A 12,064-nucleotide genomic window follows, 5' to 3' on the forward strand; every position below is an offset into this window, starting at 1 on the left:
AAATACCCTTAATTAGGCCCAGGCCAGTTGCAGAAATCAGATAAAACTCCCTGACAGGCAGCTGCTTCCAGGAGCCACGTCTCCTGATGGATGGGCATGTTGTGCAACTCGGGGAGAGCATCACCAGCCGTGGGCTGGCAGTGGGCAGAACATCTGTGGTGAGACACCAGGGTGTCACCTCAGAGGAGAAAGTCGCAGACAGAAGCAGTGGTGGCTCTCTGACCTGGGGGATGGGTGCCTGAACCCCCCTGGCAGGACCAGGTGAGTACCCACTGATGCTTCTTTTAAAGAACCTGGGATCAGGGCAGCAGTGCAGTGGGGATTTGCAGGAGCAAGTCACCACCCTGCGCTGAAACCTGCCTTGAATGACCTTCCTCTGCTCCATTTCTTGCTTTTTTCTCTCCAAAATAGAGAGGGAGATTCCTAATCAGCCTCTCAATGACTGCTAAGGCAGGGACAGTATTAAGGACCAAGAGGTTTGACTGTTTTCTAGCCCAGGAGGCATTTTGGGCAGGAATTAGTGCTTTCACAGCAATTACCATGAGTAACATCTCTGCACAAACATTGGAGAGGCTTTGGAGAGGCTGAAGCATCTCTTTAGACCCAATTTGAGGGAGACATGGGATATGGCAGCAGCACCTCCCCATAAATAATTGTATTTGTTTACAAGAGCCATTAATCACATCTGCTCTGCAGTTGAGTTTAATGGGATTCGGGGCTGAAAACAAGAAGTTGGTTAATTCAGAGGAGAAAAGGGCAGAGGAACGGGTGTTGGGTTCAGACACAAAATTCAAATGGGTGTTTTCCACCAGTTGAAGGTCATTTTGCTGCTGTATCAGAAATTTGGGACCCCTTGAGTGCCTGACATCGACCAGCTCCCAGCAGCCACCGGCATGGACGGTGATGACACCGTCACCGCCGAGGTCTGCAGGGAGGACGACGTTGGGGATGGACAGTGAGTACCTGGGGGCAGTGGTGGGGATTTAGATGGTTCTGTGCCCACCTCTGCACCTCTGCCCCAGGCTCCTGGAGGTGATGGTGGCTGGCTACCCAGTGCTGCTGGTGAGGAACAGGAAGGACTTCCGTGCTCTGGGCAGCAAATGTCCCCACTATGGTGCCCCGCTGAGCAAAGGTAACCCCAGCTCAGGGCAGGGGGAAAAGAACACATTGGGGAGGTTGGTTCTCACTGCCCAGCTGGGGGTGGGGGTTCTCTTGCAGGGGTTTTGAGAGGGGAGAGGCTGCGCTGCCCCTGGCATGGGGCCTGCTTTAACATCAGGACTGGAGACATCGAGGAATACCCTGCTCTGGACTGTATCTCCTGCTTTAAGGTGACTTCTTGTCCTCTCATCTGGGTGCCTCTCACATTCATTCTCTCTCACAAGCTCCATGTCCCTGACACCAACTGAAAGCCCCCTGCCCTGACCACAGCTCTGTCCCACAGAGCTTCAACACAAGGGATGATCCTTGGGATGGTTTCTTGGGATTGTGTAACTCCCAGCCCTAAAGCTCCTTTCAATGAAAGGTGATGCTGTAGATCCTGGTATCCCTCAGAGTCAGCACAAATGCTTTTGGAATGAAAAAGAGGATTTACAGCTCTTCCTGAGTGCTCTTGGGATGAGAAGAAAAGCTCATGAGCTCCTCAGCATCATGTGACATCCAAGATCAGAGTCAGAGACAGATGGCACACTGGACCAGGATCTCCCAGGAGAGCTCCTACCACAACCTCATGGATGCAGCACTTATAAAACCTCTCCTTTCCCTCCTTCAGGTAACAGTGGAAGATGGAAAGGTGTTTATTACAGCAAAAAAGAAGGTACTGGCCTTACCTGCTGTCACTGAGCACAGGCAGCACCTCAGGCTGTGTGTGACTTCGGCATTTTGCACTTTGTTGCAGGACCTTGAAAGCAGCCTGAGGGTGAAGGATGCAAGCAGGAGGTGCCTCCTCAACAAGAACACGATGCTGCTGCTGGGGGGAGGTCAGTGAAGGGATCTTCCCTCTCCACACACGCTGGGAGCTGCCACTCTCCTCTCCAGGGAGGACTGACCTGCTCCTCCTCCTCCACAGAGATGTGTCAGAGGGCTGAGATGAGCATCTCTTGTAGGTGTGGCTGCCCTGGTGTGTGCAGAGACTCTTCGCCAGGAGGGATTCACTGGCAGGATCATCATGGCCACCAAAGAGAAACATGTTCCCTATGACAAGTCCAAACTGAGCAAGGTTCGTGTGTGATGAGGGCAGGACTGTGCCCGGGCACCACGTGTGACATGGGCCACACTCGGGGCCAGGAGCACTGGAGTGAGCAAAGCAGGAGTGCTGAGGCATCCAAGAGGATCAGGGGTGTTATTTTCAGGGAAACATCTTCTTCCTCCTGGAAAGTCTTTGATCAGAGTCAACATAAGCTGATGTTTTTATCTCCTTTTATTGAGTTCTTCCCACTAAAGTTTGATGGTTTTTCTGAGGGTGGGGACAAGGTGTTGGGGCAGTGTGGGGAGCTGTGATTCACTAATGCAAAATTCACCTCTTTTGCAAACTGACTCCCCAGTGAACACTCCAGGACAATTGCTGCCTGTAAGAAGTGCTTCATTTCATGCTTTTGTTGTGTTTCCAGGAAATGAACTTGAAAGCCGAGGATGTTTACCTGAGGAAACCTGAATTCCTCCAGGCCCAGGGCATAGAGTTCTGGACAGAGAAAGAGGTACCAGTGCAGCTGAGCTCAGTCCTCAGTGGGTGATCCTGTTCCTGCCATGGGGAGGGTGTAACACTGATCTGTGTATCCATGGATGGACCTGTGGAAGTGGGAGAGAGGACCCCAGCATCCCTCATCTCACCTGAGTGTCCAGAAACAGGGCACACAGGCACAGGCAGGACAGAGAGTGGATCACAGGTACCTGTCTGCTCTGTGCCCCCTCTCTCCTGCAGGCAGTGTCAGTGGATTTCCAGAAGCAGAACGTTCACTTCATGGATGGGTCCTCTCAGAAGTACCACCAGCTGCTCATTGCAACAGGCAGCCAGTGAGTGCACAAGGTGTTTGCCACACACAGGATTTTAGGCAGGACAACACTGGGAGGTGGAGGTGGAGGTAGGAAATGAGATAAAAGGGCAGAGTGGAATGATGCAGCTGTGGGTTTGTGCTCCTTTCTTACTCTTTCTGTTTAATTTATATCATGAAATGCATCTGGATTCTCTCTCTTTCAGCTCTGGTTTCCTCAAAGTCCCAGGTGCAGACTTGCAGAACGTGTGCATGCTCCAAACCCCAGAAGAGTCCAGCAAGATCTTGGAGCTGGCAACTGGAAAGAATCTGGTGATTGTAGGAGCTTCATTCATAGGTACCAGGCTGGAGTGGGTGTCAAACCATCAGTGAGAGCCCTCAAACCCCCTTCTGTTTCGTGTGCACATTAACCAGAGGCCCTCAGGGAAGGGATGTTCCTTTTCTACCCGGCTGGGATCCTCCCTGGAGCCCTGTAGCTGCTGGGGGTGCTTGTTACACAGCACACACTCATTCTTTCCTCTGATAGCCAGAAACTTTGAGAGCTGTAAACAATTGCTGCACATGGACAGAGGGAAATGTGCCTTATGAAAAGGTCACTGTCCTCCAGAGGAGCTGGATTCCCCAGAAACACTGGGAAAGCAAGGGGCTAAGGCCCAGAAGCTATTCTGTACATAACCAGGAGCTATTTTGTACATAACCAGAAGCTATTCTTTGCATTTCCTGATATCCAGGTCTGTGTGCACAAGAACAAAGCATGGGGGGAGCTAAATACCTCAGCCCAGAAATGCACAGCAAAGCAGTTCAGCACTGGCAGCACATCAGATTTGTTCTCCTGGAAGAGGAGAAGGTTTCCAAGGGTGCAGGTTCATGCTTGCAGCAGGCTTACTTTGGGCATGCCTCTTCCTTGCAGGAATGGAGGTGGCTGCCTTCCTCTCAGACAAGGCTGGAACCATCTCAGTGGTGGAAAGAGAGGAGTTCCCTTTCCAGCACACCCTGGGTCCTCAGGTTGGAGGTGTCGCCATGAAGGTTAGGAAAACCTGGGGCTGATTTCTAGGATGGAGAACACATGGTATCCAAGCAGCCCAGGAATCCACATCAGCCCAGGAAACCTCGCCTCTGTGCTGAGTCATAACTCTGCGTGCCCAGCCTCTGTCCTCACCCACAGCTCACCCACGAGCTCTGCACACATGGCTGGTCCCAATCTTCCCCTCCCCACACATCACATTCTTCATCCCAAACCCACCTCATACACCAGTCCTGACCAGGACTGCAGAGAAAAGCCAGGCTCCCAGGCTGCCTGCACCAGCCAAGGACACAAATGGAACCTCCCTGCAGCCTGGAGCAGCAGCAGAGCTGCCTGCCTGGGTTTTGGCTGGGTACAGCTGTTTTTATAGCCTGGAATTTCCTAATGAATACTCAAACCAGTCCTTTTCAGATGCTGCAAAATAAAGGGGTGAAGTTCTGCATGAAAACAGAACTCTGTGAGCTGAAAGGAAGGGATGGAAAGGTCAGTCATGCCTTTGTGATCCCTGAACTGCTAATTTTAGGGGAAAAAAGGCCAAGTTGAGGTATAACCCAGTGCCTACATCAGGCTTTCCTCTCCCTTGTCTAGACCCTCCCTTCCTTTTCACTTAACACAGCACTGGGCTCAAAGGGCACCAGTAAGTGTTCCTATCCCAGGGACAACAGTGTGATTTTCTTTTACATCCCCAGAAACACACATTAGTTGGACAAGGTGATCCGAACCTGGGGAAGAAAAAAGGCAGCAAAGGGCAAAGCAGCAGGGAGGCTGTGGGAATTAGGACAGAGGTTTTAACCCTTCGTTCATGATCCTTCCTCCTTTCCTAGGTTGCAGAGGCTGTTCTTGCCAACGGAGAGAATCTCCCTGCAGATGTGGTAGTGGTGGGAATAGGTAAGAGACCCCAGCTGGGAGAGGGAGGCAGCTTTGGGAATGGGGAGAACATCCAGCATGCCCAGGGCATCTCAGTTCATTTCCAGGGCACCATTCCCTGAAGTCTCTTTCCCACTCTGTTATCATCCAGCCCTTCCTCTTGGCCCCAAGCACCTGGAAAAGTCAGCAGCCCATGAGCACACACTTGGCAGGAGGAAAGGAGCTGGTTATGCTCTTGCTGTGCCTTTGGCTCTTGCTGAGCTCCACAGGTCCCTGCTTTGTTCCCAGAGCGTGCTGTGTCCTGGGCCCTGGTTTTATTGCCCCTTTACTGGCTCAGCACCAGCTCAAGCATAGCTCACTGCTCCAAGTGCTCTGTTCCAAGCAGGAACCAGCACTGTGGGGCCAAATTTCCTCCCCATCCCTGCAGAGCTTTCATCCCTGCTCCTCTCCCCACAGGGTCGACCCCCAACTCCACATTTCTAAAGGGCACCTCCATTGCCAGAGATGACAAAGGTGCCATCCTGGTGGATCTGGTGAGTGCCAGCTGAGTATCCCAGGTCACAGAGCATCCCTTCTCTCTCATCACTGCACTAATTGCCCTGCGTCCCACCAGCACATGCAAACCAACATCCCGAATGTCTTCGCTGCTGGGGACGTGGTCACCTTCCCAGTAGCGCTGCTCGACGGGGACAGGTCCAGCATCCACCACCAACAAGTGGCCGAGGCCCACGGTGAGGGCACAGCCACGTCACTTCCCAGCTCCCTTGGAGATGGGAATGGGACAGAAGAGACAGCAGGAGACACAGGGAACAATTTTTAAGGACCTGCAAGAAAAATATTCCTTCTGTTGGCTCATCCCAGGTCACTGTGCTGCTTTAAACATGCTGAAGAGAGGGAAGGAGTTGCGCACTGTTCCTTACTTCTGGACCACGTTGCTTGGGAAAAGCATCCGCTACGCAGGTAGGAGGGGGTAGAGAGAGGGGAACAGAACTTCTTCCCTGCCCATCTGCTCACCCACCCAGCTGGGTCTGGGGCTTGTAAACACAGTGTGGTTGCAGAGTTCACCTGAAGCAGCTCAAGCTCTGGACTGGCTGCCATGGTGAGTTTGAGCCCTGGGCCTGGAGGTCACCCAGAGCTCTTGTTCTTTGCTGATGTCCAGTGGCTTAGAGGTCACAGAGGAAGAACTTCCCTCTCCAAACCCAGGAGAGGCTCAAAGGCAGTTCTGCTTGTCCAGGGCCTTCATGTCTGCTCCCCAGTCCTGTCCCAGCCCCTGTCCCCTCTGTCCCCACCCACACTGGCTTCGAGGTGCGATGGGTGGCAACTGCTGTGCCAGGGCTCCCTGAGCAGGTTCTCTCTCATAGGCTGTGGGAAGGGATACACGGACACTGTTGTGAAGGGCAGCCTGGAGCAACAGAAATTCCTGATCTTTTACATCAGGTGAGTGAATCCATGGCCAGTCCGTGCCCCGGGAACAGGGCCCAGTCCTCTCTCTTACAGCCTGCAGAGATCCCACGGAGGCTCCACATCCCATGGCTGTGCACTAAAGGCAGCTGCTGGGTGCTGAAACAGAGAAAACCAAAGCAGGGCAAGGAAGGAGAAGAGCATGAACCCAAATGATGACACCAGCTGGGCAGAGAGCCTGGGACACATCTCCTCTCCGTCTGCCCCATTGCTCCCAGGCTCAGTGCCCAGCTCCCAGCATTGCCAGGCAATCTGCCATGAGTCCCTGTGCATCCTGCAGCACCAGCCACCCTGCCCTGAGCCCTCTGAAATACAGCTGCTCCCTGGCCACTGTGCCACAGGGATGCTGCTATGCTGAGCTTTGTACTCTGAGAAGATCCACATTCTTCCTCTTTCCCTTCCAGGGATGGCCATGTGACTGCAGCTGCCAGCCTGAACTGCGACCCCATGGTGTCTCTGATTGCAGAAGTTTTGTACTTGGGGAAACAAATCTCCAAAGAAGAAGCGGAGTAAGTGACATCCTGACTGAGCTGGTGGGTGGCTCTGTGCTGTTCCCCATGTCAGCAGAGCCCACTGAGAGACACGAAACCAAGAGGAGTCACTGCAAATCCCCAAGCTACCTCTCATTTGCAGGGCCTGTGACATTGGCAACATCCCCTCGCTGGCACAAAGCTAAGCTGGGTGCGTGCCCCTCGTGAGGAGCTCACAACCAAGTGTTAACAGCTCCACATCCTCCCACCCTGGAGAAATAAAACCATCAGCAAAGCTGAACCCAGCCCCTGCATTTTGTGTTTGCAGACAGCCTTTGGCTGTCCACTCGTGCCAGGCAAAGCACAGCAGAGCTGGTGCTGTTCTGGGCTGGATGAGAGGAGGATGCCCATGACCTGAGGCTCAGCTGACGGTCTGAGCTGGCAGCAGCCATCACACATCCACAGATGCACCAGCCAGAGATCCACCAGCTCCTCCTGTTCCTTCCCGGTTGGCAGGGAGCTCTCATTTAGCACACCGGTCACACTGACCTTCTCCTTTGCAAAAACACATTTTCCCACCAAGGGGAGCTGTGACCGAGACAAGCTGCTCTCCCAGCAGGGAACGAGGTGGGCTGCGTGCAGGAACTTGCACAGAATACCCTGCCCCTAAGGACAGAGGGATGCCACCCGACCTCTGAACCAGCAGCACCTGCTGGCAGTGTCACTGCTGTCTTGAATATTGCATTAGCTGCCGCAGCAAGCAGCCAGCCTCTGGCAGAGAAATCCCAGATCCAGCCTTTCCTGTGTCTGCACTGGATGCTTGGAGGAGGTGGCCAGATGCTAAAGAGTTACTAGATTCTTGCAAGGCAACAGCGAGCAAGGCTGTGCTTTCTACAGGAAACTTTGCACTTACTCACCAGTCACATGGGGCTTTGCAGGAGGAAGGGTAAGTCCCAGGAACCAGGCAAGTTCCCACAGGGACACTCACAGCCAGCCCAAACCCCCTCTGGTTTCACATGAAGTGCGGGATAGCCAGAGCCTGAGCCCTCTGCTCAGCAGGTGAGATACTGGTTTTGTGTTAAACACCCAAACTTGTCCTCTGGCCTCTTCTCACACATGAATTTGACCTGAATTATGATGTTTTGGATTTCCTGATCCCACGGGCTTGGTGCTTCTGCTCAGGGCAACTCTCCCCTCTGAAAGAGCCACATCTGACCCAGGAAAGAGCTGGGTTTCAGCAGCACAGGTTGTTCCTTCGTGACAAATCTACATGTTCCCTGTGAGGCACATGGAGCACACAGCTCCCATACAGATCAATCTGTTCTGCATGGGAGGGGGAGCACGGCCTGGGAGCTGCTCCTCCCTGCCCTCAGGCACCCTGCCCATGACTTTCTGCCCCTCGATGATGCCCTCTGGGATGTGTTGGGCACTGAGCAGGTGCCAGCTGTTTTGTTTGGACTTGCAGCAGGGCAGCTGTGGTGGAAGAGATGGGCTCTGCCTCAAGCTGGAGGAACTCATCCAAGGGCATTCAGCAGTCCCACTCCTTCTGAGCGACAACCACCCCAAAGAAACTCAGCTTCTTGTAGCCATCAGCAAGCCCACACTAAGCACAGCAGCTTTATGTAAGAAGGAAAGACCCCAGGACAACAGACTTATTCTACTTCTCCCGCTTAATGGACACCAGGCCACTTTCTGTGCTTTGCTGGGTGCCAAAGTTTGAGAGCAGCCCTGCCTTGGGCAGCTGGAGCCTGGGCAGGCAGATTGAGATTGTGCAGACATTTCAGCACAGGGCTGTTCCTCCCTGCCCGCCCTCGGAGCTGGGATGAGCTGTGCTCTTCCTGGCAGGCCCTGAGCAGCAATGCTTGGACACTCCCCTGATTCCCATTCACCAAGACAGCCTGGGAGTTGGTGGTCCCAGCCCTCCTGTGGGAAAGCCTGGGGTGCAGAGGCTCCCTAGAGCCCTTGCTGGGCACGTGGAACTCCCCTCTCACTCAGTGCAAGGCAGGGACTTCTCCAGCCCTGGAGAGCAGCTTCCAAGTTCCTTCCAGGGCAGTCTTCTGCTTCTATTCACCAACAAGCCAGAGCATGGACTATGGAGGAGCCCATTAAAGTTCACCTCGGGGTCTTAGGGGGTTCCAAAATACCTGGAATCCGGGCACTGCAGCCAGGGCTGCCTGGCCTCCCAGGGACAGAAGTTCCGGGAACAGCTGTCCGGAGCCGTGCGTGACTCGGCCCTGAGTCACCCTGTCCCAGTAGCCCGGCCCCACCGCACCCAGCCCGACCTGCAGCAGGGCAGCGTGGGTGTGGAGCCAGCCCTCTCCCCAGGCTCCATCCCACTGCCTGGCATGTTGCAGGATTAATCCAGCTCCTGAGCTCAGCAGCAGGTCAGACCTGTGGGCTATGCACAGCCTTGGCTCACCTCTTTGGCTCGGGACGAACCCAAGGCATCTGAAGGATCAACCCTTCACCTGCAGGTCCCAGACTGGCATCAGTTGGGGGCACAGTTCTGGTGCTGTGCCCCCACCCAGGGTGTGCAGCCCCCACCATCTTCCCACCTGGTCCAGGCAACCCACAGGCAACAAACTTCCTAGAACTGAATAGTTGAGCAAAACAACGTTTAATGCCTCTTTTGGTCTCCTCTAGTCACTTCCCAGCTCAGTGCCACCCCACTGAGAGGGGGACAGAGTTTGACAGCCCTGCTGGCACAGCTGCCCGGCAATCCTCCAGCCAAGGCTCTGTCTGGAGGCTGCGAGGAGACTTTCTTCATCCTGGTCAGATTCATCCTCAGCTCTCCAATCCTCAGGACGCTGCAGAATGGCTCATCCGGGTTGCTCAGGGCATGGCTCTGGCTGGCATCCAAGGTCCAAGTGATGAGAAGAGAGTGGCTACATTCAACAGTTCTTCAACTGGCAGCTTTAGCTACTGGAGAAGGACATAAAGCTTGCCACTGAAGAACTGGTGCTGGTTAGCCAGGAGCAGGGTGGCACGGCAGCATCTGGGAAGGGAACGCACATTTCAGAGCCAGGATCGAACTGTGCCGAGCTGAGCTGTCACCCACAGCAGCCACAGCTGCTCCTTTCCCCCACCCCGACAACAATCCTGATCTATCGCTCTGTCCTCTCCCCAGGGCCAAAATCCCCCCAAAGCAGGGAATCCAGAGGCAGCTCCGACCTCAACTGTCCCCATCCCTCCCCGCTCCCAAAGCAGGTGGTGCGTGAGCTCCAGCACCTGCAGCCAGCCCTAAACCACGAGCGAGAGGCAAGGAAATCCAAGGCCATTTCTGCTGGAAAATAAGAGATAAGGCAACCTGCTCCAGCAGGGCCCAGTGGCCGCGGCAGGGAGGCCGCTGCAGGTAGGGGTTATGGCATTCCCAGGGCTCACCTCGGGCATCCATCAGCACTGGCAGGGTCCCACCTGGACAGGAGCCAGCCGCTTCCTGACAGGGAAGACACTTTGTCAGGCGGCTGCTGCCAAGCCACCGGTGGGGGAATTTCGGGCAGCTCAGCCCTTTTCTGAGTCGTTTTGTTGGAGGGCCAGGACACCAACCCCAGGGCTGGTGTGGGACTCCACTGCTTCCCTCTCGACGCGGGAAAAAACCCCTTTTTCACACCGCCCAGCGCTTTAGCTGCTGGGGATTGAGTTTTGGGAACCTCCCGGGAAACCGGGCACGGTGGGGGACAGATGGCAACGGGAAACATGGGAAACCCCCGGGCGGCCATCACGGCATCCTCCCACCAGCGTCACCCCAAAGGCACTGGGGACCCCGGCGGGCCCCAGGCCGGGGCGGGCAGCGGGGGAGGCCGGACCCCGGTGGGTGCTGCGGGGCTTTCGGTGCGGGGCCGGTGGCCGGGGCGCAGCGGCGGCGGCGGGGCCCGGCGGGGATGCCGAGCATTCCTGGCGTGCCGGGTACATCTGGTCCGGATTCCAGCGAGCTGGTCCCGGCCCTGCTCCACCCCCGCCGGCCCGTGAATCAGCACCCGCCGCTGAAGCCGCCGGCCCCGCCAGCACCGGGGGCCCCGCCAGCACCGGGGGCCGACGAGGGGGGGTCCCTGTCGGTAACAGGGTTCCCACCCACCCCATCTCAGCACCGACAGACCCCAGCGGCTCTGGTAAGGGCCCCGGTGGGAGCTCGCCCCGCTAATAAAAAACGCCGTGCCCCCAGCTGGTGCCCCCCTCCCGGTATAACCGGGTCACCCCCCCTCCCCCACTGTCTCTCCTCTCGGTAAAAGCAACTCCCCCCTCCCCCCTAACGGCGGCAGCTCTCCCCACACCGCTCCACGGCAAAGCCGCTCCTTCCACTCCCCCCCGGGACACCCCGCCGCCCTCCCGGCCCTCCGCTGCCCGGGATGCTCCGCTCCGTGCCCACGGCGGGGAGCGGCCGCGGGTCAAAGTCTGTCCAGTCCGGTCCCGGAGTGAAGGTCACCCCGGGGCGGCCACCGCCCGTCGCGGGGAGGCCCCGACCGCAGCCCCGCCCGCCCCACCGGGACTCTCCGGCGCCGGGGCCGCGAACGGGCCCCGGCCCCAACGCCCTTCCCCACCCCACCGACACCGGGGGCGAGGCCGCCCGGCCCAGGCGGCGCCGCGGAGCCCGGCGAGGGACGCGCCGCGCCGCATCCCCCATGGCTGCCCTGCCCCGGGGAAAGGTGACCTTCCCTAACGGGGCACAGTGAGGCCCCTCAATCTCCGGAGCACCGAGGGCGCCGCGCGGGGCTCGGCCACCCTTACCGCCCGTCCCAGCGCGGTACCGGCGCACCCACCTGCGCGGCTGGGCTGGGCTGGGCTGGACTCGGACCGGCACCGCCGCCCCGCCGGTGCCGCCGCGGTCGTGCCCGGTGCCGGTGGCAGTGCCACCGCCTCCCCCCGCCGCGCGCCGGCTCCGTCCCGGATCAGCTGGCGGAGTCATGACGCAGCCGCCCCCGGCCACGCCTCCCGGCCACGCCCCCGGACCAATCGCCGGCCGCCACTGCCGGCGCGCGCCGCGCCCGCCCCCGCGCCGCGATTGCCGCCCGCTCCCGCCAATGGCGGCCCGGCGCGACCCGCGGCTCAGCCAATGGGAAGGAGAGGCGAGCACTCTGCCCCGCCCACCCCGGCGGGGAGAGCTTAGCTCCCTCCCGGCCGGGCAGCGGTTGCCTTGGGAACGGGCGGGCCCGGCCCGCCTCGGGGTGTGCCGGGAGTTGTAGTGCGGCGCGGCGCTCCCGGCATGCCCCGCGTGCTGTGAGTTGGCATTTTCAAGCGGGTGAAGGGGCGGCGGGGGC

The 12,064-nt window shown here is 57.5% G+C and overlaps 1 protein-coding gene and 1 long non-coding RNA gene across 2 annotated transcripts; one reads left to right on the forward strand and one right to left on the reverse strand.

The window, feature by feature from the left end:
* Positions 1-893: 893 nt before the first annotated feature.
* On the forward strand, positions 894-6,852 carry LOC309580739 (apoptosis-inducing factor 3-like; the record flags this gene model as incomplete). Its single annotated transcript, XM_082294917.1, has 17 exons — positions 894-955; positions 1,023-1,132; positions 1,219-1,328; positions 1,769-1,813; positions 1,895-1,976; positions 2,103-2,215; positions 2,607-2,693; positions 2,918-3,009; positions 3,194-3,324; positions 3,898-4,013; positions 4,423-4,494; positions 4,836-4,899; positions 5,335-5,411; positions 5,492-5,609; positions 5,740-5,838; positions 6,240-6,315; positions 6,744-6,852. The coding sequence occupies 17 exons, from the start codon at positions 894-896 to the stop codon at positions 6,850-6,852; spliced, it is 1,563 nt and encodes a 520-aa protein (XP_082151043.1).
* Positions 6,853-9,407: 2,555 nt separating this feature from the next.
* LOC309580743 lies at positions 9,408-11,694 on the reverse strand. Its single transcript, XR_014227002.1, has 3 exons — positions 11,567-11,694; positions 10,191-10,245; positions 9,408-9,804 (listed from the first exon to the last, which is right to left on the reverse strand). It is a non-coding gene; the product is annotated as an uncharacterized lncRNA (long non-coding RNA).
* Between the last annotated feature and the right edge of the window lie 370 nt (positions 11,695-12,064).

The sequence above is a fragment of the Coloeus monedula genome (genome assembly GCF_965178545.1).
Source record: "Coloeus monedula genome assembly, chromosome: 20".
NCBI classification, from domain to species: domain Eukaryota; kingdom Metazoa; phylum Chordata; class Aves; order Passeriformes; family Corvidae; genus Coloeus; species Coloeus monedula.